General features: G+C 46.3%; 1 protein-coding gene across 2 annotated transcripts in view; it reads right to left on the bottom strand.

Annotated features, from left to right (window-relative positions):
- LOC144937541 (gamma-aminobutyric acid receptor subunit gamma-2-like) overlaps positions 1-25773 on the bottom strand; it is a 174046-nt gene that overhangs the window by 79606 nt on the left and 68667 nt on the right. For both annotated transcript variants that reach the window (XM_078864799.1, XM_078864800.1), the window contains exons 4-6: positions 19908-19975; positions 2923-3143; positions 280-362 (exon numbers count right to left, since the gene is read on the bottom strand). In XM_078864799.1, coding sequence (XP_078720925.1) covers positions 280-362; positions 2923-3143; positions 19908-19975 — 372 coding nt within the window. The remainder of the gene's footprint in view (positions 1-279; positions 363-2922; positions 3144-19907; positions 19976-25773) is intronic.

Here is a 25773-nt window from a genome sequence, read left to right as displayed (position 1 = left end):
GCACGCGTCGTGTGTTTAATGGATTTTATTGTGGTTGGGTGACTTTACAGGAATGAATGTATTTCACCCACGTATGGTAGACAAAGCTCACATATATTCACAAACTCACGCATACTTACATACAAACATACTCCATGCACACACACACTGTGAAGAGAATGATTTGTTATCACATGCGATGTTCTGGTTCATATCAAGACAGGTAGTAAATGAGTTTTATGAGTCTGAATGAATCGCAATGATTTTCAGAATCATCTATTAACACGTTTTAATACTTACAACTGGAAAATTCCAGGGGACAGGAATGCTCATCCATAGGAAAGTTATGGAGCTGAAGCTGACATTCTGCATTTATAGTCAATCTAATAATAGAAAGAGGCATAAGAGAAGCATAACCCTGCATAGGTTAGCAGCGCAAAACATAGCATGCAGCAAAGTGAAAAATTTGTGCACAAAATAACGGATAAACAGTTGCTCTTCGAAAGAAAAATACAGCACGGTGTATATACAACGCAATTGTCATGATAGTGAAAAAGCAGTTTCTGTCAATATTCATGACAACATTAGCACATCACACGTATCTAGACCTGGGTGTTGTGCTTCTCGTCAGTGAAAAGTAAATTCCAGAGTGTTTATCAAATGAATAATCCACACCCATGCCTTTTAGAAAATGAAGCTTCGATAGCTGGCTTAACAGGAGCTTGTTTTTACAATTGCCTTGTGGTTCATTTTTTTATGCTAAATATGATCACGTCACGGGCACACTGACCTACGCCTGCAAACGCATGCCTTCTGCTGTGTCCCCCTTAACAGCAGATGCCACCCACGAGGAGCTCCCTGTGTGCACTGCAGCCGGCCAGTGACGAGTCACTCCAGTTTGGACTCACTCATTGCAAGTGCACCAAACTACCAGGAAATACAGTTACCTGGATGTAAAATATCAATAGCAATAGCTGCCAGTGATACCACCAGACAATATGGTCTGAGACCTTCCGCTTGGTTACTTAACCTCAGAGTATCCTCTCCAATACTAAACTATCACTATTTTATTTATTTTAACAGGGAACGCCCACTGAGCTATATGCTCATTTTCATGAGCGACGTGGCCACAAATGCATGCATGTTGAACTTCTTTCACACCTTACAGTGAGGGAAAAAAGTATTTGATCCCCTGCTGATTTTGTACGTTTGCCTACTGACAAAGAAATGATCAGTCTATAATTTTAATGGTAGGTTTATTTGAACAGTGAGAGACAGAATAACAACAAAAAAATCCAGAAAAACGCATGTCAAAAATGTTATAAATTGATTTGCATTTTAATGAGGGAAATAAGTATTTTACCCCTCTGCAAAACATGACTTAGTACTTGGTGGCAAAATCCTTGTTGGCAAACACAGAGGTCAGACGTTTCTTGTAGTTGGCCACCAGGTTTGCACACATCTCAGGAGGGATTTTGTCCCACACCTCTTTGCAGATCTTCCCCAAGTCATTAAGGTTTCGAGGCTGACGTTTGGCAACTCGAACCTTCAGCTCCCTCCACAGATTTTCTATGGGATTAAGGTCTAGAGACTGGCTAGGCCACTCCAGGACCTTAATGTGCTTCTTCTTGAGCTACTCCTTTGTTGCCTTTGCCTTGTGTTTTGGGTCATTGTCATGCTAGAATACCTATCCACGACCCATTTTCAATGTCCTGGCTGAGGGAAGGAGGTTCTCACCCAAGATTTGACGGTACATGGCCCCGTCCATCGTCCCTTTGATGCGGTGAAGTTGTCCTGTCCCCTTAGCAGAAAAACACCCCCAAAGCATAATGTTTCCACCTCCATGTTTGACGGTGGGGATGGTGTTCTTGGGGTCATAGGCAGCATTCCTCCTCCTCCAAACACGGCGAGTTGAGTTGATGCCAAAGAGCTCCATTTTTGTCTCATCTGACCACAACACTTTCACCCAATTGTCCTCTGAATCATTCAGATGTTCATTGGCAAACTTCAGACGGGCATGTATATGTGCTTTCTTGAGCAGGGGGATCTTGCGGGCGCTGCAGGATTTCAGTTCTTCACGGCGTAGTGTGTTACCAACGGTTTTCTTGGTGACTATGTTCCCAGCTGCCTTGAGATCATTGACAATATCCTCCCGTGTAGTTCTGGGCTGATTCCTCACCGTTCTCATGATAATTGCAACTCCACGAGGTGAGATCTTGCATGGAGCCCCAAACCGAGGGAGATTGGCAGTTCTTTTGTGTTCATTCCATTTGCGAATAATCGCACTAACTGTTGTCACCTTCTCACCAAAGCTGCTTGGCGATGGTCTTGTAGCCCATTTCAGCCTTGTGTATGTCTACAATTTTGTCCCTGACATCCTTGGAGAGCTCTTTGGTCTTGGCCATGGTGGAGAGTTTGGAATCTGATTGATTGATTGCTTCTGTGAACAGGTGTCTTTAATACAGGTAACAAGCTGAGATTAGGAGCACTCCCTATAAGAGTGTGCTCCTAATCTCAGCTCGTTACCTGTATAAAAGACACCTGGGAGCCAGAAGTCGTTCTGATTGAGAGGGGGTCAAATACTTATTTCCCTCATTAAAATGCAAATCAATTTATAACATTTTTGACATGCGTTTTTCTGGATTTGCTTGTTGTTATTCTGTCTCTCACTGTTCAAATAGGTTTATTTGAAAAAAATTATAGACTGATCATTTCTTTGTCAGTGGACAAACGTACAAAATCAGCAGGGGATAAAATACTTTTTTCCCTCACTGTAAGGATGAACTCTCTAAATGTACACAGTATATGCAAACATTTCTTTCATTCAAGGCATATATTGAGTAAACCATTAAGGGTATAATAATATTACGTTCATCATTAAGCTCAACCAGCCAGTTGTTTGTGCTGAGAATGGTAGAGGAATGCTTCAGGAGGTAATCTTACCTCAGTGTGTAGAGCACCTTTCCGTTGTTTGATATGCGCAGCAATTGGTTTGGGGTCGTAATCCAATGGGCGTCAGCCTGCTTTGAGTTCCGGAAGAAGGTATCTGGGATCCAGATCTTCCCCACCATGTTGCTGTTCAATCTCAACACTTTCATGGAGCTGTTGAACCGAAGTCTGCTGTCAAACCACGTCTGGGCGAAGAATATATCGATGGTGTACTCCTGCAAAGAACCATAATTATTAAACGCAAGATGGTAAAAAGAGGAGAAAAGCAAACGGTGAAAATACGAGAACACGTGAATAAAGTTGATGATGGTAGACGAAAGAGATGATGAAAAGTAAAGACATTGAAAGATATATATAGCAAAATGAAGAATGATCAGACGAAGGAATTGACAAGAGATGATGCAGATACATATGACGACACGAGTAAAAAACGACAATGACAAAAGGAGAAATGGAATGACCCCCCCCCACCCCCCAAAAAAAAAAAACAAGGGAGAATTATAAGGGAAATAACGAAGAAGGCAGAGAAGAAGAAATAGTGAGAGTATTAAAACCAATAATGGCCAGCGTAATTTAACACGAGCTGAGGAGCGAAGTGTCAATTTCTATAGGCGTGAATGATCACACCGGGGCGAGCAATCAATAAGCTAAATCTGTAGCCAGCACCGATTCCCTGCAAGCAAGATGAATGCTAATGTCTACACGGCGGCTGCTGCTGCTGTTTGCTGCTGCTGCTGCAGCCTTTGCTCAGCAAACACGCTGGCTCCAGACAAAATATTTAAAAAAACGTCGCTCCGTTATTTCAGCGGCAAAGGTGGTGATGCTGGCGGTGCTTTACGCCAATGGGGCCGTTTATTGTGAATCGAGTTTTGGTATTCACCGGTAGTGTGCATCCACGCTGACCAATGAGACCTCTATACTCGAACCACTAATTACGGATTAATGACAGGTTGAAGAGAAGACTGCCGTGTTTGTGCCGAACACGTTTGGAGAGAGATTGTGTGTACCCTCTGTCTTTGTTTACGAACCTCGTCAATATTTGAGGATGGGTAATTTTTTTATCATCCACATTATTAATTGCAATTTAAAATGACAAAAAATGTTCACTATCATTGTTCACCATCTACAAAAAAAATTATGAACGGAGATGGCCAAACATCCCAATACAGGGCCACAGAGTTTGGATCAATTGCTATCAAAACCCACTTCACACGTGCCACATTGGTCTATCGTGACGGTGGCATCCTCTCTCTTTTGCCAAATATGTCATCTCTGATGAACACATAGTCAGCTTTCGCGATGAATATTATCCATAAGAGTTTTTTGGGGTAGATCGCGAAAATATGAATGTGTTGTTAGCCCCTCCTAACCCTTATCTGGCCTTGGCTCACAAGTGACGATATCACATTTACCTCCTCTATTTAAGACCGAAACAGGAGGATTTCTATACAACTCTGGCTGTCGCCTGATGATGCTGGTTGTAATTACTGGTGAAACGTCGTACTGGAATTGTAAATGTGGGTTTACTCTCCAACACACCGGTGTGCTGTACAAGTAACGGATTGGCATGTTTTGTTTATCTGACAAACCTTATTATGTGGCTGTGTCGGGTGGTGGCAGGTTTAACGACGCATTTATATTTATTCAATGTAACCCAACAACCTCTATTATGTATGGCATTTCTGATTTTTGCTCTGTTCCACAATGTGTGTTCCTAATTCTCCCTCAGTGCAATTCTTAGCACGTGTCTCCATGCTTTCCTGCGCACTTTTTCAGTTTTTGATCCATTTTCTTTTCCAGTGTTCCTGTGTCAGATATGCATACCCGAGCGAGCAATACGCTCCGATTTAAAACATTCTTCTTCCGGCGCATCATTACATTGCTTATCCCCAGCATGACGCCGATGATGGCAGCCTCGGCCGGTTGGTGCACCCTGTTTTGTCTTGTTTTGTCTGTTAATTCAGTGTTCTGTCAAGTTTTTCGGAGTTCTCTAACAAGAGACGAACTTTAAAACATTACGGAAACAACCCCTGTGGATTTATTTCCCACTTTTCTGCTTCCAGGCAGAATTAGTGGGCATTCTAGTCAAAGCCGCGCTCGGCTTTGCTCAAGCAGCGAAACGCCGTCGAAGGGGTAAACGGTCGGGGGCTCTAGTTCGACTACGCAAACGCGGGATCCGAACAGTGCTTCCAAGCTTTTCCCTCTCCAACGTACGTTCACTGTGCAATAAAATGGACGAACTACAGCTACTGATGGTGAAAAACAGAGACTTTTTTATCCTCTGTCTTGTGGTTCACGGAGACATGGCTGTGTGATTTGATCCCGGATACTGCATTACAACTGGCAGGCTTCCAACTCGTAAGATCGGATCGGGACATAGCACTCTCCGGCAAGACGAGGGGCAGTGGCAGAGGCGTAGCTAGGGGGGGGCAGGGGGGTACATATGTCCCCGGGCGCCAAGGTAAAGGGGCGCCAAAATGAGACTTACAACGTTACATTATAACTTATTGCGGCGGGCGCGGCAGCCTGAAACTACTGCACAAATCTACACTTCAACCTAAAAGTTTATGTATCCCGTCACACACAGCCTACATGTCATGCAATTACATTTTGGTACGCGCGCCTATTAAGAACTTACATGGAAGAACGTCCCAAACAACAGAGAGGCGCAGTCTTTCAGCCTTAGTCACTGGCCTGTTTTTTGGTGGCGGAAACTACGACGGCCTGAAACACACTGGAGTGCACTATCAGAAGCTGTTAAAGCTATCTACGAAGGACTGGATGAACTAGTAGGGCTGCTAGACAAATTATCGGAGGACGTAACTATGACGCCTGAAACCAGAAGTGATGCAGAACAGTTACAGGCATGCGTATTAAATTTTAACTTCATAGTTTTATTACATTTCTGGAATGTCATTCTTGGAAAAATTGATCGTATTCAGAAGCGCTTACAGGATCCTACTATGAATTTCAAGGAAGCAGAAACTGATCTTGAATCTTTGGGGCATGCATTTGTCAAGCTTCGTGATGATTTGAGCCAATTTGCTGTAGAAAACGCCAAAACAAGATGCACAGCCTGGGAGATCGATGTGGACAGAAGAATTAGGCGACGTCGGAAGATGCCAGGAGAACTGGCAAGAGATGCAGGACTTTCAGCAGAAGAAGAAATTGTGCGCGTTATGAAGAGCGTATTTTATCGACTTCAACAGGAGATGTCAACACGGTTTTTACGACTAAAAGACCTGAACACAAAATTTGGATTTCTGCTGGACGTCAAAACTCTTCTATCCGACACAGATGTCGATGCAATTCGTCGAAATTGCAAAGATTTTGGAAATTTCTATGACACCGACATCAATGGCCACGAACTTTTCACAGAAATTGGAGATTGCAAAATGCTGCTCAGTAACCGGAATCAAGTTCTACCAGAAACTCCTTTGGATCTTCTTGGTTTGTGTTTTATGGAGACGACATATTTCCGAATTTGCGAATTTCACTGCAAATTTTATTAACAATAGCAGTTTCAATTGCAAGCTGTGAGCGGTCGTTCAGCAAATTGAAACTTATTTTGTCGTATTTGCGTGCTTCAATGGGACAAAATCGTCTCAGCGATCTTGCTCTTCTCAGCGTTGAAAGAGAAACATTGGAAAAAACAGATTTTGATTACGTGATTGACCAGTTTGCGACAGTGAAATCAAGAAAAATGTATCTTTTGTAGACTATGTCAACCAGTCTACGACAGTGACTGAGTGAGCCATGTAATATAATTTCTATAAATTTGCTTTTTTAAATACAATGTTTCATTAAAATTTAAATTATTCCTTATTCGATGTAATAGGAAAATGTGATTAAACGGGGGGGGGGCGCAAATTTTATAGTTCTTCCCCAGGCGCAAAATATCCTAGCTACGCCTCTGGGCAGTGGTATTTGTTTTTACACTAACAGTGGCTGGTGTGTAGATGTAACAGTGATTCTGCAACATTGTTGTCTGGACCTGGGATCATTTTTTATAAACTGTAAACCTTTTTACTCGCCTCGCGAGTTCGCGTCGCTCATATTGGTCGGAGTTTATTTGCCGCCGGGTCCTCAGGTTAAAGAGGCCCAACGCATGCTCGCCGACCAGATTCTGAATGTGGAGCGAGAAAATCCGGATTCCCTGGTTATCGTACTCGGCGATTTTAACAAAGGTAATCTCCCCAAATACAAACAATACATTAAATGCCCTACCAGAGAAGGGAACACTCTGGAACACTGCTACACTACAGTCAGTGGAGCCTACCATGCTGTCCCCCGAGCAGCACTGGGACACTGACCATGCCATGGTCCACCTGATTCCTGCATACATGCAGAAACTAAAGCTCTGTAAACCTGCTGTGAGGACATCTAAACAGTGGACCAGTGAGGCTATGGAGAATCTGCGGGCGTGCTTGGACTGTACTGACTGGGATATGTTCACGACTGCTACCAATAGCTTGGATGAACTCACAGAGGCTGTGATGTCGTACATCAGCTTCTGTGAGGACTGCTGTATTCCAACACGCACCAGGGTGAACTTCAACAACAAGCCCTGGGTTTCAGCAAAGCTCAGAAGGTTGAGGTTGGAGAAGGAGGAGCGTTTAGGAGTGGGGATAGAGACAGATTCAAAGAGTCGAAGAACAGGTTTAGCAAGGCGGTGAGAGAGGCTAAACGACTGTACTCAGAGAGACTAAAACATCAGTTCTCTGCTAACGGCTCTGCTTCTGTCTGGAGAGGGCTCAGGCAGATCACCAACTACAAGCCCAGAGCCCCCTACACCACTAATGACTCCCACCTGGCCAACGACCTGAACGAGTTCTACTGCAGATTTGAAAGACAATTGGACTGTCCTGTACTACCCCTTCCCACCCAAGAAGCCTCCCCCCTCCCCCCCCCACTACAGAGATGACTCTCAATTCAGGAGGGAGAGGTTAACATACTTTTCAAGAGGCAGAACCCCCGCAAAGCAGCTGGGCCAGACTCTGTCTCTTCAGCAACCCTCAAGCACTGCGCTGACCAGCTGTCTCCGGTGTTCACCAACATCTTCAACACCTCACTGAAGACATGCCATGTACCAGCCTGTCTCAAGTCCCCCACCATCATCCCTGTGCCCAAAAAGCCAAGGCCAACAGGACTTAATGATTACAGATCCGTCGCCCTAACCTCTGTGGTAATGAAGTATTTTGAGCGCCTGGTGCTGGCACATCTCAAAGCTATCACAGACTCTCTCCTGGACCCCCTGCAGTTTGCCTACAGAGCCAACAGGTCTGTGGATGACGCAGTTAACATGGCCCTCCACTTCACCCTGCAGCACCTGGACTCCCCAGCAACCTACGCCAGGATCCTGTTTGTGGACTTCAGCTCTGCTTTCAACACCATCATCCCTGCCCTGCTTCAGGACAAGCTTTCCCAGCTGAACGTGCCCGACTCCACCTGCAGGTGGATCACAAACTTCCTGTCTGACAGGAAGCAGTGCGTTAGGCTGGGAACACAAGTCTCTGACTCCCGGTCTATCAGCACCAGATCTCCTCAGGGCTGCGTCCTTTCCCCTCTGCTCTTCTCCCTGTACACCAACAGCTGCACCTCCAGTCATCCGTCCGTCAAACTCTTGAAGTTTGCGGACGACACCACCCTCATTGGGCTCATCTCTGGTGGGGATGAGTCTGACTATAGGTGGGGAGCTGACAACCTGGTGACCTGGTGTAGCCAGAACAACTTAGAGCGTAATGCTCTTAAGACAGTGGAGATGGTTGTAGACTTCAGGAAGAATACAGCCCCACTCACCCCCATCACCCTGTACGACTCCCCAGTCAACACTGTGGAGTCCTTCCGCTTCCTGGGCACTATCCTCTCCCAGGACCTTAAATGGGAACCGAACATCAGCTCCCTCATAAAGAGAGCACAACAGAGGATGTACTTCCTACGGCAGCTGAAGAATTTCGACCTGCCAAAGACAATGATGGTGCACTTCTACACAGCCATCATTGAGTCCATCCTCACCTCCTCCATCACCATCTGGTATGCTGCTACCACTACCAAGGACAAGATCAGACTGCAGCGTATCATCCGCACTGCTGAGGTGATTGGATGCAATCTGCCTACCCTCGAGGACCTGTACACCTCGAGGACCCTGAGGCGAGCGAGGAAGATTGTGGCCTATTCCTCCCACCCTGGACACTCTGTTCCAGCTACTCCCCTCCGGCAGAAGGCTGCGGTCCATCAGGACCAAAACCTCACGCCACAAAAACAGTTTCTTCCCATCCGCTGCTGGCCTCTTCAACAAGGCCAGGGGCTCAAACTGACTTTAACGCTCAAACAGACTTTAACACAATATCTGCACAATGACACCCTTCCATATTTGCACTATGTTACCCTATTTGCATTTTTGTAATTTTATATTGTATATTGTAGCTATTGTATATTTTAGATTTTATTGTATTACATTTTTACATACTTCAGCTCCTTAGTATTAGTTAGACTTGTACCTTTAGTATAGTTAGACTTGTAAACCACTTATTTAAGATTTAAGATTCCTATATGTTTAATGTATGCACCTTCCTGCCAAAGTAAATTCCTTGTCTGTGCGAACTTTCATGGCGAATAAAACCCTTTCTGATTCTGCTTTTCACTATCAAGTTTCATTTACAAAAAATAAATATTGTTCACAGCAACATTAGGAAATTGGTTCTGAATATTGGATTGGAGAAATATATTTTGCTTATTGAGTTTGTTCAGCCAGCTGGCCAGGATTGGCCAAGGACATTAGCCCACTTTACACCCAGACGACTGGAGAACACAGACGATACAGTACGTGAATGGAAAAATGATTTGGCGATCTCGGAAACTGATTGAAGAACCCAGAGAGGGAGAACAGATCTCGGGGTTGGAGTTGACTTGCCCTCTTCAAACAAGGTACATATTGAGCGAAAGCCTGTTTTCACATTTATTTGAACAGGTAATATTAATATTGTGCTAGTTTGAAAAAGTAGATTTTAATAACAGTATGCCAACTACGTATTTTGAATTTCGGATTTACAATTGTGCAACACCAAAAAAACCTATGTATATCGTTTGTGCCAAATAATGTTTAGTGGTAATGCGTTACAGTAGTTAAGATACGTTACTGTAACCAAAAACTATTTATACAAAAAATGATCTGTGACCTTCGGCCTCTCGTTATGGTCATTGGGGAATGGCCACCACAATGCGGGGTCATGGGAGGTCAACCGGGAGGACACATGAACATTCACAACTACTGGGGCCTGCGATCGATGATGATGATTTCTTGTGATTTGAATATTGTTAAACACAGGCTATGATAATAGAATCGTTTATGGTAAGATTAACATCATTGTTTAGGCATTGCACTCATTATATGTGTAATAAAGGACTCTTCCACAGTGTCGATCTCCGTTGTCCTTTATTTGGGTTCGTGTAAATCTCACTCCCACGGCATCCTCGCTCAGGCCCGCGTCTCCTCCGTCGAGCACTCCGCAGCCACACTGCTGCTCCGCCCTGCAGCCACCCTGCTGCTCCACTCCTCCTCGCTCACGGCCAGCCTTCCACAGCCCGCTAGCCCCCCTGCGCCCGGACACCGATGACCGACGGTGCCGAGGTCTCCCAACACGTGGCGATCGCGCCACCCTCCCAGTACTGCCCAGCGTGGCCTCCTCCCGTTTTCACACCGTCTTCTCTCCCCGATCCCTTCCTGTTCTCTCCCTAAATCCTCTCCCCCACGTGACCCTAACTCCTCCCTCTCCTCACGTGACCCAGACTCCGCCCCCCTCAATCCTTGCTCGCATTACATATGTACACACCTTTATCAACATCATCATCTTCAACCATGGTCTATCCAGTGCTGAGTGAAGGCTTCCCCAAGCTGTCGCCATCCCTCATGGTTCTTTAAAGGTGCATTTGAAAAAATTTGATACTCCTATTGATGCTCGTGCTGTTGTGGAGTGACTCATGCAGCCAGCTATGGCTACAGGGTTTGGTGATTCGTGTTGTTTATGTCGTTTATTGTGAAATTTCGGTCACAGTTCCTATGATCACTGTTACATTGCTTATGGCTTTATTTTGGTGATTTCGAAATTTGGCCATGTTTGTTTGTTGTAGTACGGAGTTAGAATGATGGCTTTAATCTAAGTTGTCTTGTGGTTGTTGTTGTTTACTTGCATCCCACTGGGATTTTTGCATAGCGTTGGTGTACGATGCTTTTTTTTCTGGAAGACTGCAGTTTTTTCCCCTGGATTTTTCTGTTTGCGCATAGTCACTTTAAGACGTTTTATTGTTCATGTTTTTGTTTTTTGTTTGTTGCGGTTGCACCCGATTCAAGAGCCGAATGGCTCACAGGGCTATACCAAATAAATGAAACTGAACTGAAACTGGTTTCACTCCTGCACGTCAACTGATCTCATCGCTTCCTCTCCATAATGGTTGTCTTTTCCTTTGACTGTAAAAACTAAACTGACACTAAACTTTTTGTAATTTACCAGTTCAGGCCCATTGAGCTATATAGCTATTTTTTAGAAGCGACCAGGCTACAAAGGATAGCCAAATTAATTGTGTTATCATGTGGAAATTATAGCAGCCAAAACTCGAAACGTATGTTGATTCCGAATGTGGAGGGAAAACCCCAAGGACCCGGAGAAAAATCGTCGTGACCACGGGGAGTACATGCAAACCACAAATATACAAGTGCCAGGGTTGGGATCAAACCCACAACCTCCTGTATACCAGGCGAGGTAGTTAATTTTTCGCCACCTTGGCGCCTGTCATTCTGCCACTAGTCTCTTCCATCCGCCATCATCCCTTCTCAGAATGTGTAATGCCCAAGCTCACTTATTTGTCATAACAATTCATTTCTGTGTCTGAGTTTGATTCCCAGAATGCTTTGTTTACTTTCACTTTAAAAAGCAGTTAGGACTAAAGATAAACACAGTATGATTGTGGCCATGCAACACAAACTATGGACCTGATAGTATTCTAGTGGTTTGCACCCCTTCAACGGAGGAGTGAAACTACACAAACTCTCTCCTGAAGCCCTCTCGTGGCTAGCAGACCACGACATAGGCATTGAGCTCCCGAACATATAGTCATACGCAAGAATAGAATGAACAACACATGTGAAGGAAAAGGAGAACATTGTTGGAGGGACACAAGAAATCATCGATGGCAAGAAAAACCAGGATCAAAATCATGAAAAACATGAGCAAGGGAAAGTTGAGTAGCTTTTGAAACATTGAAAATCATCATAAAGAGTGATAACAACAACGTGCCTCAAGAGCAGCGTGTCCAGCAAGTTTATATTTGTCCACGGTGCCATGAATCCGAATCGTGCGCACTTACTCAGAACACAGCGCAGCTAAATGAATTACATTTACGGAAAAAAATATCCTTAACACATTAAACTTTGCCTCATGGTAACATTTTGAAATGAAATGAATATCATCAATATGGACAATAATTAAGGCGGACATTAAGATGGACAATCATTTCTCGGTAAGGACAGATGTTACTTTTTAAAGTAATAACCAGTGGTCTCAGTGGTTAGTTCTTAAAGCCTCTGTCTTACGCAAAAAAGACGTGGGAAAACATAATTGAGCTAGCACGGTTTTTCTTTTACAACATAGCGGCCTACGACTGAAAATGATCCGGCGAGGATGTGCACTCGCTAACGCAGAGTGCACACCTGCGGTACGCTGCCGAGATTATTGATGACCTCGCCGCCGAGAAGGTCCAGCAGTATCTCACTAGCACCTCATGGTGGCAGCCAGATGCGGGCTGCCCACACCTCCCATTTAGCACCCTTGTTGAACGTGTGCGTGTATGTGAGAGATTCGCTCATGAGTTTGCGCAGTTCCAAGGGCCGGGATGGGAGCGCACCATCGCAAGCCTTTTTCCAGGGGAAGAGGAGGAGCTCGCCAGGACGGTGAGGTGGGGGGGGGACGAGGGAGCCTCCGGGACCCAAGGAGCAGAGGTGGGACAAAGTCATTGTTATGCAAGTCCAAGTCGAGTCGCAAGTCATCAAATTCATGACTCGAGTCTGACTCGAGTCCAAGTCACATGACTCGAGTCCACATCTCATAGGTGGGACAAAGTCATTGTTATGCAAGTCCAAGTCGAGTCGCAAGTCATCAAATTCATGACTCGAGTCTGACTCGAGTCCAAGTCACATGACTCGAGTCCACACCTCTGCCAAGGAGGCAGCCCCAGGATGGGTGGCAGGGCTACATACCGGCATAGGGGATATAGCCGGCCATGTAACCCATTTACGCGGGGAGGTGACACAAGTACATGGGGAGGTGACCCGAGCACACGGAAATATAAACATGCTGCAATCCACAGTGGAGGTGGTCCAGGCTGAGGTGGGAGGACTACGCTCCATGGTAGAGAGACTAACTGGGCGGGTGTCTCAATTAGAGGCCGAGTTCGGACAAATGTGAATCGGGAGGGGGGAGTGGCCAAGGGGCCTCCTATGGAGCCACCACCTTTCCCCGGACGTGCTATCTATGCGACCGACGGGGACATCTCATGAGGGATTGTCCCCAGATCGCCCATGCTAGACACGTGCCAGGGTTAACCGCCAACGCCCCCTAGAGTAGACCAACTAGGGGTGCAATCAATGCGGTCCCAACACAAATAGACGATAATAATGTTGAGCAAGTGATCCCAACGCAGATGCTGATCACAACACCAAAGAACACGGCAACTGCGGGCGGCTAGCTGCAGCAGCGAGTGGCAGGAATCACGGGGGCCATGTTGCTGGTGGAAGGGCAGGTGAATGGGCGGTGTATCCGAATTCTGTTAGACACGAGGGCGGTAGCCTCATTCGTGAGCGCAGCACACTGCAACGTGGTCGGTGTTGACGTGGGCCGCCTACAGGCCCCGGATTGCCTGCTGCGCACTGGAAGTGAAGCTGGCATGGGACTGCTCTGGAGGGTCACCCTGGAGGTCCGCCTCGGGCACTAGGTGTGTGACCAAGAATTATATTTCGAGCGTGTTGTGCCATGAGTGTATTTCAGGTACCGACCTCCTGGAAAAGTTGGGGCTTAATGTGCAGCCCTGCCAGCGATGCGCCACCGTGGAGAGCAGTGGGGAGCAGATTCCGTTCCTGGGACGGGAGCCGGATCACCCCCGCTTCGAACCCGTGGCCACTATCTTGGTGTCGGCCATCACCATCGGGCCCCTCGCGGAGATGCTGGTGCCGGTAACAACGCCTTCCACCGACCCCTCCCACCGACCATCGGGTGAGGTAATGTTAACTCCTCACCCAGAGTTGGCGGCAAGGTACGGGGTTGTAGGGTTGGCCACGCTGGTAAACACTGTTGGGGGCCGACTGTTTATGCGAGTTTTTAACGCCCACAGTACCCCAGCGAGGCTACAATGGTTCACCATGGTAGCCACACTATACCCCCTGCACGCACGCCACACTAGCAGCTCGGTGTTTGCCCTCTGGGCTGAGGACCTCTGCCGCTCCGAGGACCACCAGGACCTGGCGTGGTGGGTCGGCCTGACCCACCGAGCGGAGGTCGTCCCCCTGCTTGACGCGCTACAGGTACCCTGGGCAGATTTAACCAAGGTGGAGGCCGATCAGCTGCGAGGGTTACTGCGGGAGTACGCCGACGTGTTTAGTGAGCATGATTCGGATGTGGGCCGGACAGACCTCGTTAAGCACCAAAGTGACACAGGTGCAGCCCGACCCATTAAACTCCCCACATACCAAGTGGGCGCACCCGAACGGGCCCAGATTAAAGAGGCGGTCGCGGATATGCTCCACGATAACATAATCTAGCCCTCAGCGAGCCCCTGGTTTGCCCCGGTTGTGCTGGTGCCTGATTTACCTGGATGACATGATAGTGTTCAGTAGGTCCCTGTCTTAGCACTGGTACAGGTTACGGGAGCTGTTCCAACGACTGTGAATGGCCCATCTCAAGCCCAAACGCGTAAGTGTTATATTGCCCAGTGCGAGGTTGGGTACCTCGGACATCGCGTCAGCGAGGCAGGGGTGTGCACCGACCCGGAAAAGATACGCGCCGTAGTGGAGTGGCCACAGCCGTAGAACCTGATGGAGATCAGGTAATGTTTGGGGCTAGCCACTTATTATCATCGATTTGTGAAGGGATTCAGCGAGATTGCATGCCCCCTCACCCAACTAACTTCACCTAAGAACCCCTACCATTGAACGGAGGCCTGCCAGACGGCCTTCACCACCCTCAAGGACTACCTCACCCATACCCCCACCCTGGCCTTCCCTGACTTTTCCACAGATTTTATCCTGGACACTGACGCCTGCAGCAGTGGTCTGGGTGCTGTGTTGTCACAGGCGCAGGATGGGATGGAGCGGGTCATCGCATACGCCAGCCGGACCCTGAGCGGGGCTGAACTGAACTATTGCATGACCCGTCAGGAACTGTATGCCATGATTTTTGCATGTAAGCAGTTCCGGCCTTATCTGTATAGCAGGAAATGTCCCGTGTGCACTGACCATTATGCTCTGCAGTTCCTCCTCACATTCAAGGAACTGCGGGGGCAGATGGCCAGGTGGCTGACGCGCTGACGCAGCTGCAGGAATATAAACTGCAAATCGAGTACAGGGCCGGACGGACGCCCGCAAACGTGGACACATTGTCGAGGCGACCTGCGGTGTGCTCCGAGTCACGGGCTGAGGAGGCCTACCCTTGCTTCATGGGGGAACACTGCCGACAGGTAACGGCCCCCCTAGAATGCCCTGAGACTAACCCCCCTCCAATGAGAGAGAGAGTGCCGTGTGTGCCACAAAGGTCTCTGCGGAAGGAGCCGGGGGCCCGGGGGGCCACCTGGCAGGCACGGACCCCGCAGCCAGGGGCCCGACGGGACACTCTGCCCCGCCCAATCAGATCCAAGAGGACGTCGGCTGTGCATTCTCTGGCCTGGACAATGAACAACTGCGACAGGCCCAGCAGCGGGACCTGGAGCTGGCAGTGGTGGAGGCAGCCCTGCGGGAGGAGAAGGTCGCCGTAAAGGGACCATGGAGTGGTTTGTACCCCCGGTGTGTGTGAAAGATGGGGTGGTGCGGGAACTAGCTGAAGACGGGCAGCCGGGGTGCATCTGTGTTCCCGCCCAGGTGCGACCCCAGCTGCTACGGTTGATGCATGACCACCTGCTTGGGGGCCATGATGGGGAACGGCATCGCCAGTATCTTTGGCCCAAACTGATGCAAGACGTGGCAGCCTGGGTACAGGGCTGCCGCGCTTGTCAACAGTGTGGGCAGAAACCGGCACGGTATCAGGTGCCCCTGAGGCTGTTCCACGTCAGCCAGGTGAACCAGTTGGTTGGGGTGGACCTACAAGGGCCATTCCCGCGGTCCCACCGAGGCAACCGGTACAGGCTGTTCACCTACACCACCACGGTACACACATCCACTGGACAGACCCCCTTCATAATGATGTTTGGTCGTGAGTCTTGCCTACTGGCAGATATGTTGTTCGGCGTTGCCCCGCCATAACCGGAGGAAGGCAGCCAACCCATGGAGCACCTAATGGGGACCCTGCGAGTGACCCATGGCTGGGCCTACCAACAGGTGGATGCCGCCCATCAGCACTAAGAGCAGGGCGCACGCCCCCGTGCGGAGCCCCCCTTCTACTCGGCGGGCTCTAAGGTATGGCTGCATACCCTATGTGTAGGGGCCGGCCAGGTGGGGAAGCTGACCACCTACTGGCATGGACCCTGGACCGTGGTGTGGCAGATCTCCCCCTGGACAGTGCTGATCCAGGGCGGGGAGAGGGGCTGAGAGACGGTGGTGAATATCCGCCGATTAAAACCCTGGAGGGCGGCCCCGGCGGCAGAGGCGCCTGCGTTTCGAGTACCCCAAAACCCCGGAATCCCTGCACCCCACATGCCTCCCATACCCGATGGCTTCGCGCCGTACATGGGCCCTGTTGGGCCCAAGTTACCAATGGACTCCGGCCCAGCACTTAATAAGTGGTGTGTTTCCATAGACAAATAATAATGTGAAGCTCTCCGCCATTGTCAAAGCGTGTCGATGTGAATGTGAGGGCTGCATAGTAACAGTGTTCGATGTCAGGGATAATAATTGTCATAACTGGGGTGGCGCACACCAAGTTCCTACCCCACTGTATCAGATAGAGTTCATACTGAAACAATCAGGGTGATTGATGATCCAGCACTCACTGAGTCACTCGCTCACTGGCAGTCTGTCACCTCCGTATCACTCTTTCACTGCTACTATAATGTTTACCGTTCCCATGAACTTCATTCCTCGATTCCCCCATTCCATATTGAGTACTCAAGTCACCCAAGCTGCGAGACTGAGTCGACTGAGTCTACCAGACTGAGTCGTCTCATCCACACTGTGCTGAACCACCGCACTTCAGGACACGGCACTTCACACAGCTCGACTTTGGAAATCCGTCCCTATTGTCTCATTTCCACATCCTTGCTCAATCCAAGCAATGCGTGAATGCTCATCTATGACAATTTTGACAGTGCTCTTTGTTGCTGGCCACTTTGACGTTGTGGGCCTTCAGGCCTATGCTTAGCGACTGTGATTAAAAGAATGTATAATAACGCAAAAATTCTGGTGATCGACGGTTCGCGAACACATAAAGTGCTCTACCACCGTGGAATGTTAGCGCGGAAGATCCATTCGAAGTTCCTGTGCAGTGAAGATCTCCAACCTGCCTTAGCCATTAGTGGTCCTCGTGCCTTGTTGCCTCTGCGAAATTAACCTTGGGGCTATACACTCATTATGACCCCTACAATGCCACAGCGGTAATATGCTTTATTTTTTTTTATTAAATTAGGTGCGATTCCATTAATACTCGATGTATATTTTACAAGGCAGACCTTGTTTACCCAAGCAACGTGACACATGCTGTATAAATATGTATATAATTTGATCGAGGGTAATTTTCTTATTTGGGAGTTCTTGGGTTCAGACTATAAAATCCGCAGCCAAATTTGTACATGTGTCGATAATACAGCACGGTGGTTATACTTATTTTTGCAGTGTACTTGGTATTTTATGAATACTACTATTTACTATGATATTTATTTTATGAGGTAAGGCCCACTAAGCGATACAGCTCTTTTTCAGAAGCAACCTGGCTACAAATGATAGCTCAACGAAGTGGCTTATCGCAAGGAATTTTATAGCAGCCAAATGCTCTAAACACATGTTTCTAAATATGGAGGGAAAACCCAGAGGATCCGGCTTACTGGGCTCCTGGAGGAATATCCACGCAATGCAAACTCGTTCAATCTGAAAACTTGTTCCATTGGATATAAATAGTAACACAAGGTGTGACCTAAAGTTGTTGATGATGATCTGACCAACGTTTTAAATTATTCTTGTAACGTATGGCAAGAAAGCAAGTTTGTTTAGATGTTATAGTTGAATATTAAGGTCCTTCAACCATTTCAAGGCAGCAGTAGGCGCTGTGTGGATTGCAGCGATACTGCCAAGGTATGTGCGTGGATGGCGCACTCGTCGGTGATGCGTATGATTGTTTGGGCTTCACCACAGTCATACATTGGTGAATCTGAGATTTTTCATTCATGGAACACAGTGTACGCACATCTCCCATCCTGCAATCGAGCATGGTTCAGTGTGGTCGACAGCCATCGTGAGAGAGAGAATCCCGGCAATGATATATACAATGCACAATGCCAAGTACACTTGCCGAAATGTCACTATGTTTTTTCTTTCTGTTTTAAATAATGAGGGCCATTTCCCAATTTGTTCACTCATCTGTTATATGGCAGCATTAATGAAGACAGTTGCAAGAAATCTTAAATCTGGTCACAACACAGACATAACTTCAACCGTGATGATGGGTACAAACTGAGTAATCATTGGAAAGATGTTATTAACCATGTAAAAAATATTTAACTAAACATATTTGGACCATCTTATTTGACAGGTACTATTCTACTTTACCGATTGTTGACATCCCCAGCGTTTAACAGTACTCTCCTTTTCACAGTTGGTTTGCCAACCAACACCGGGTAAAACAACATGTGCACCTATTGTTCTCTTTTAGCCACCCCCTCAACACGTTCTATTCATTGGCTACCACATTCAGATAAGCCCCTCCCCCCTCCCCCCATTAACTTGTATTTAAGAGCCTGTCTCTTAGAATTTTGCCTCACTTGATACAGTAAATCTAGCCGTGACGGTCCACCCTGATGATGGAGACTTGTGTTGCCTCCGAAACGTCGTGATTTATAATTTAATTTATATTAGTTCTATTATTTTTATTATTTATTCTTACCTACGTGACTTTACCGAAAGAAAAAAAACCTAAGAGTATGGTCACAAGAACAACAACTCAAACTTTGCCGTTCAAGGAGTTCTGTCTCAGTGAAAAGCTCACTAAATATCCATGACACTCCATTGCGAGCCAAGAATGGCAATGGTCAGAGGTGAAATATAACATTCATCATTGATAATGATGGTACCCAATTAACAACCACCTGATGAAATGTGATTAAGGCCCGGTGTGTGTTGCTGCCAGCTTAAATCTTGGATGCCCTCCTCCCGAGAGACCCATCCAGCTGGGGTACTTACTCTCTTCAAATCTTAACTAATCGGGGGGTTGTATTTTTACGAGCATTAAAGAAAACGTACACTACAGGAAACAATATGGAAAACCTTGACTTAAAGCTTTCATGACTGTAGGAATTCATATTCGTTGGGTATTTTGGTAAAGTCACATAGATAGGTTCAAATTAATAAAAATAACAAAAACTACGACATTTCAATCGCAACACAAGCGGTCGTCAATCAGGCGGAGAGACGACCGTTTGTGTGATGACGACTGCTTGTGTTGCGATCGAAACGTCGTAGTTTTTTGTTTATTTAATTTTGATTAATTTTAACCTATCTAAATGACTTTACCGAAATACCCAAAGAATATGAAAAACAGTAAACAAATAACCGTGGGCCGAATGGGCTTACTCACCATGTTAATAGCTGACACTGGGCCGATGCTGTTGACGTAGATGTCCGTTTCAACGGTAATCGGCTGGACTGTCGCAGACGCACATAGGGAGATATAGTCAGTACTCGAGAAACAGGATTCAAGTGACAGTTGAATGTATTTGCAGTACACCGGTAGTGGTGCATGGTATAACAAAAAGTAAAAAAATAGCAATAATTATTTCATTTCCTGCGATTCGCAACTCCGGTCAGAAATTCGTGTGGGGTGGTGCGTCCAAATCAGTTCTCGTGATGTGGAAGCAGTTGGAAGACGAACGTTATGAGCAGCTGAACACGAAGCTTCAGTCTGTTGCCGTATAGCAGTACCCAGCCTGATGATGATTGGCTCCCTGTTCCAAAGGCAGATTTGACTCCTCGTGCCCTAGACTTGGTTGGGCGGTCCCTCGATTCAGATTTATTTCGTCTTAATAAGACTGAATAAACCTTGGCGACTGGATCAATTAAATATCGATAAACAGATACATTTAGTCATTTCAAATTTAGATGTTGGACAGTTTTATGAGGACCAGTGTGTTATGCTGCACCGGTGTACCGCCAATCGTCCATTTACGAACGCAGGCACTGGTGAACACCACGATGTACACGGAGTAAGAGACGGCGCATGTTTATATTGCATGCCCCATGAATACATGTTGTACAGTACAACGGCAAAGTAAAACGTAAAAAAGAAAAAGTGTTTTGCATGATAATCCTATGGCATTTTGGCAATCTCTGCTCTAGAGAAGGGCCAATACCTAAAGCGTTAGCGTCTTCCAGTATATATCTTCACATTTCATAGTCATTGTTTATAAATTGAGATATTAACAATTTATTTCAGCTTGTTTGAGGATATGCGTTTCTTGAAATATATGTAAGTGCATATACGTACACTGAATGTATTTAAAGGGTGCCTCAATACATCTGAACGTGCATTAATGTACTTACAAAGAAATAATGTGACCAATACTCCAAGAGCTTCCATATCTGCGTGAAATTTGACTATTATTCCCTAAATGCTTAAAGTAGAAATACCAAACATTTACCAAACATCTCAATCAGGATCGCCAAGGAAAACATGTTGAGACTTGCTGATGCTTCACATTGACACTCACATACACGTAGTGTTCAACACTGCAACGCACCGACATTTGTTTCGCAGCTTCATACAGCTCTTACTGACATGATTGCTATGGGTGTCAACACCAGTCCTGTCTTGTCACAATTTCCCAGTGAAAGCAAAGGACTCTGGCATGCGTTGTCCGTGGAAGCGTCTACTCCTGATTGAGCTATCAAGCGTGGTTTGTTCACTCGACACTTGTGGCGGCTTTGCCATGCGCGGATCATCGACCATATACAATTGGAATCTTCCCAGTGGGTGTCACTGAGGAGGATGCTCTTCGCCGTTTTCCTCGGGAGTTATGAAAGTGTCAGGAATAAAAAAAAATAGTGAGGCGATATTCACGTGGCGGTTTATCGCTTAACACTTTTCCAGCGTGAAATTCACGTCTCAATTTTCGGCGTATGTAATGGACGGACGAAGTGCCATTCCGCAACAAGTCACCGCAGCCAATCGGCATCGGGGGGGGCGGAGAGAACGGGGACCTCACGCTGTGACGTCGGTCACATGCACGCATGACACACCAAGCCGACCAATCGGGTGCCGCCGCTCCACCTCACGCAATTAACTCACTCGCAATGAAGGCGCTCACTCGCAATGAATTCACTGGCAATTAACTCAATCACTCACAATGAACTCACTCACTCGCAATGAACTCACTCACTCGCAATGAACTCACTCACTGGCAATGAACTCACTCACAATAAACTCTCAAGGGTGCGAGTTAGTGCTGCATGAAGGCAAAGGCAGCGTTAATTAAATACAATGACTATGCTATTTAGAAAAAAAAACATGATTGCGGTTTTGTAATGACGGTGGCGATTAGTTAATTTAAGATAATTGATGATGCTGTTGCAGCTGATTAATGGATTGCCAACACTCAATCCAACGAACCACGCCAGGGAAACACCCGCAACCAACCCTTTACGCACGGTGGTCCACCAACTCTTGCCTCTGAATTCCATGCAATAAGCTACCAACGATGTGCAACGCGCCGCGCGACGTACCTGGGGCACCCATTTGAAATGCAGAGACGTCTGCGGAATCGTTGTTATCATCCTTACTTAAGCGGGAGATGAAATAAACCCACTGAGACGCATGAAACAATGCATCTTGCAAGAGCGACCTAGGTGGCATTCACAATTGAGGCGATACGCTCACACAGACACGGGCCAGCGTGCCCTGTCAGCACTCCCCGCACAAAGCCATGCCACACCGTGTGATTGATGCATTTCTGCACGATCATAATTTAGTTACGAGGATTTGTTTTTTGATAGAGGCTGCCCCCCTTCTCGTCGAGACATCTCACATCGCTTCTACACCGCATCTCATCTCACACACTGGAAGAGGATCCCCCCAACCCAGTGGCAGCTGTCCCTGTGCGGCACAAGGTGACTCAGAACCTGGCCTGCGAGCTAAGCATTTGTCTGTCGGTAGGGGGCGGTGATTGCTGCTACTAAGTGTAATCACAATTGATTCATTTGAAGGTGATTTTTTTACGTGGAATTTTTTTAGCACGAGATGCAAAATTGTCTACTCAAATCAAATAACATTACAATTTATTATTTTATTTATGGGATTCTTTAAAATCCACGTGAAGCAGATGGAGCATATATTTATGGTTAATACAACTGCAGTAATAACCTGGGCGCCATGATAGCGAGATGATAATTACCTCACCTGGTATGCAAGACGTCCGTGGGTTCGATCCCAACCCTGACACCTGCTGTATATTTGGAGTTTGCTTGTCTCTCTCCCCGTAGTTGCGAGGATTTTTCTCCGAACCAACATGCGTTTAGAGTAATTGGCTTCGAGAAATTCCCATGCGATAAGCCACTTCGTTGAGCTATCATTTGTTGCCAGGTTAGTTGTGAAAATTAGCTATATAGCTCAGTGTGGACCTTACATGGTAAAAAAATATTAGTTGAATCCCAAACCTCTAAAACATGCGTTGATGTCACCGCCCATACTGGAACAAACTTCTCCACATTAAACAGCCATCTTCGCTCACTAGTTTACGCTCCGCACTCAAAACTCACTTATTTTCCCTAGCGTTAATCTCCACCTCATATCCGCCACCATTGCTTTTCCATCTTCACATTCTCGTATGGCTCCCACTCATCCCCCATTCATTCAATCCATTCATCATCACCGACTGTCATCAATTTAGCTTTCACCGATTTAACGCATCATCATAAATTTGCCCATTGCTTCCTTCCATCTATTTCATTCACCTTGTCTCCACCACTACTAATTATGCGCCTTGAATAAGGCGCTATATAAATTCGTTAAAGATTAGATAGTATCCACCAAAAATTTTCGCCACCGTTTCGCTAGGCCGGATTCCCCACATTACTCAATGGCGGCACGGAGCAGCGGGATGGACCTGGGGGCGTCTCGGCTCAGAAACAGGAGGCACGTGAATTGCAAAATGCCAAATGGATCAAATTTTCTACAAAGCGGCCCTCGCGTCGATGGGTAGAGACAGAACGACGGACACAAAATAGCCGCACGAATCGAGCGCAGAGCGGGAAGCAAGCCTGCAGGCCCTTGTCACGGAGGGGATATCCACGTTGTGTGAATATCCATACACTGTTATTTTTGTTTTTCTAGATGAGAAATCCGGCATTCTCACATCGATACCAAGCACTGGCATGCAAATGTGTGAATGTCAAGTGTGCAAATATACTATCAGTTAACTGCTCCCACACACACATGCACTCACACCTGCATCATCATCATTCTCAGCGGGAACAATGGAGTTGGAAAATCGAGCAAATGGGGGTGCATATGGTTCCACAATATTGAATGCGATTTGGCATATGCTGCATATAACTGCAATATATGAACACAAAAGACTGCATATTTTGAAATATATAGCATTGTTGTAACTCGGTATGTAATTATATATCTAAAAAGTTTTTGATTCCAATATATTGCACATGTACAGCTGTCTGTGTATCCACTGATGAATCAGGGCCTCCCCATGCCACTGCAGTTAATGTGGGTTATTTGACCAATACTTTACCACTCTGGTCAGTGTGGGTTGGTCAAGGTGAGGGACACAGATGTAGGAGCATACAAGTACAGTGCAACAATGTATTTTACTGCACTGCCCTCTGCTGTCCACCACAGCACTGGAGGTTATAGCCTATAGCACCTGTCATGCATGGTGGTCGCCTATCCTAGCATGATCCAGACTTAACTCTGCTTCTGAAATCGGACAAGATTAGACACGATAATTGTTTTTTTACCCTTCCATCTGGCATCAAAACTGACACCTTTTTTACAAGGAGTCATGTTTGCATAGACCACAATACTTGCAGTCATAATGCAAACAAAAAACATAACTCTGATAATGTGCACTGTCCTTGGAAGTTGATTAGTCCACACCCGAGACAGCTTTCCTTAGAGCCTAGTCTCACATGGGTTGGACCAGATGACACCAAAAGGCATAATATTGGAACAATCCGCAAAGCCATCACCCCAACCGTGAGGAAGGAGCCATCTGAAGATCAAATCAAAACTATCACCTTACCTTACATAGCAGGGATAACCAAAAATAATTCCAAAATCTTGAACAAACACAAGATCCAGGTCCGATTCAACACAGTGCATAAAATTCGTGACCTCATCCCATCTGTGAAGGACAAGATTCCTGACATGCAATATCCCGGCGTCTACAAACTAAGCTGTATCTTATTCTTAGGTTTTTTCGGTAAAGTCACGTAGGTAAAAAATTTAAGTTAATAAAAGTAAAATAAAATAAAAATCACGACGTTTCGGAGGCAACACAAGCTTCCGTCTTCAGGTGGAACTGTCACAGCCATGACAGCTGTATCACGTAAATGAGAGATTACAAGAGCTACCACTCCGTATCTATAATGGTTGAAGAGGGGAAGGGCCAAGTACGGCACACTTTTTATTAATATGGAAAGGTGAGGCTTAAGACTAAGAATAGACTGCATAACAAAAGACTGAGCCTTTGTTATGGAGAGGTGCGGTTTGTCACTACGCCTAGCCTACTTAACAAAAGTGTGAGAAAAGAAAGAAAAAGCTAAACGTGGTAAAACAAAACTGGCTGTCTATCAATAACCTGTAATAGTTGTCTGTCAAATAAGATGGTCCAAATAAGTGTAGTTAAATCTGTTTTGCATGGTTAATCACATCTTTCCAATGATTACTCAGTTTGTAACCATCATCACGGTTGAAAATATGTCCGTGTTTGTATATTTGTATGACTTCGTATACAAACCTTTGATGGTAGCCAGGAGGTTTGCAGAGCACCTTGGCCTCGGAAAAGACAATTTCATGAGAGCCCACAGAGTTGTAGCAATGATCGGCAACGGCCGAAGAATCAGTTCTGCCGTGTTTCAGATCTGACTTGTGCTCGCGGACACGATCAGAAACATGACGTTTCCTTTGTCCAATGTAGTAATCACCACAACTCCAACTCAGTTTGTAGACACCAGGATACTGTAAGTCAGGAACGACATCCTTCACAAGTGAATCAGATCACGGATTTTATGCACTGTACTGAATCGGACTTGGATCTTATGTTTGTTTAGAATTTTGGAGATCTTTTTGGTCACGCCTGCTATGTATGGTAATGTGATAGTTTTGGTCAGAGTTTCATGTGGCTGTTTCTGTATGGTGGGACAGCTTGGCGGTTGGTGCGGTCAAAGTATCTGTTCATCCTGAGGGACCGATGTACATGTCTTAATTCACTGGC

Source organism: Lampetra fluviatilis, chromosome 19 (assembly GCF_964198595.1).
Source record: "Lampetra fluviatilis chromosome 19, kcLamFluv1.1, whole genome shotgun sequence".
Taxonomy (NCBI): Eukaryota; Metazoa; Chordata; class Hyperoartia; order Petromyzontiformes; family Petromyzontidae; genus Lampetra; species Lampetra fluviatilis.
Note: the sequence above shows the minus strand (reverse complement) of the source record. Positions and strands in the feature narration are given on the sequence as shown.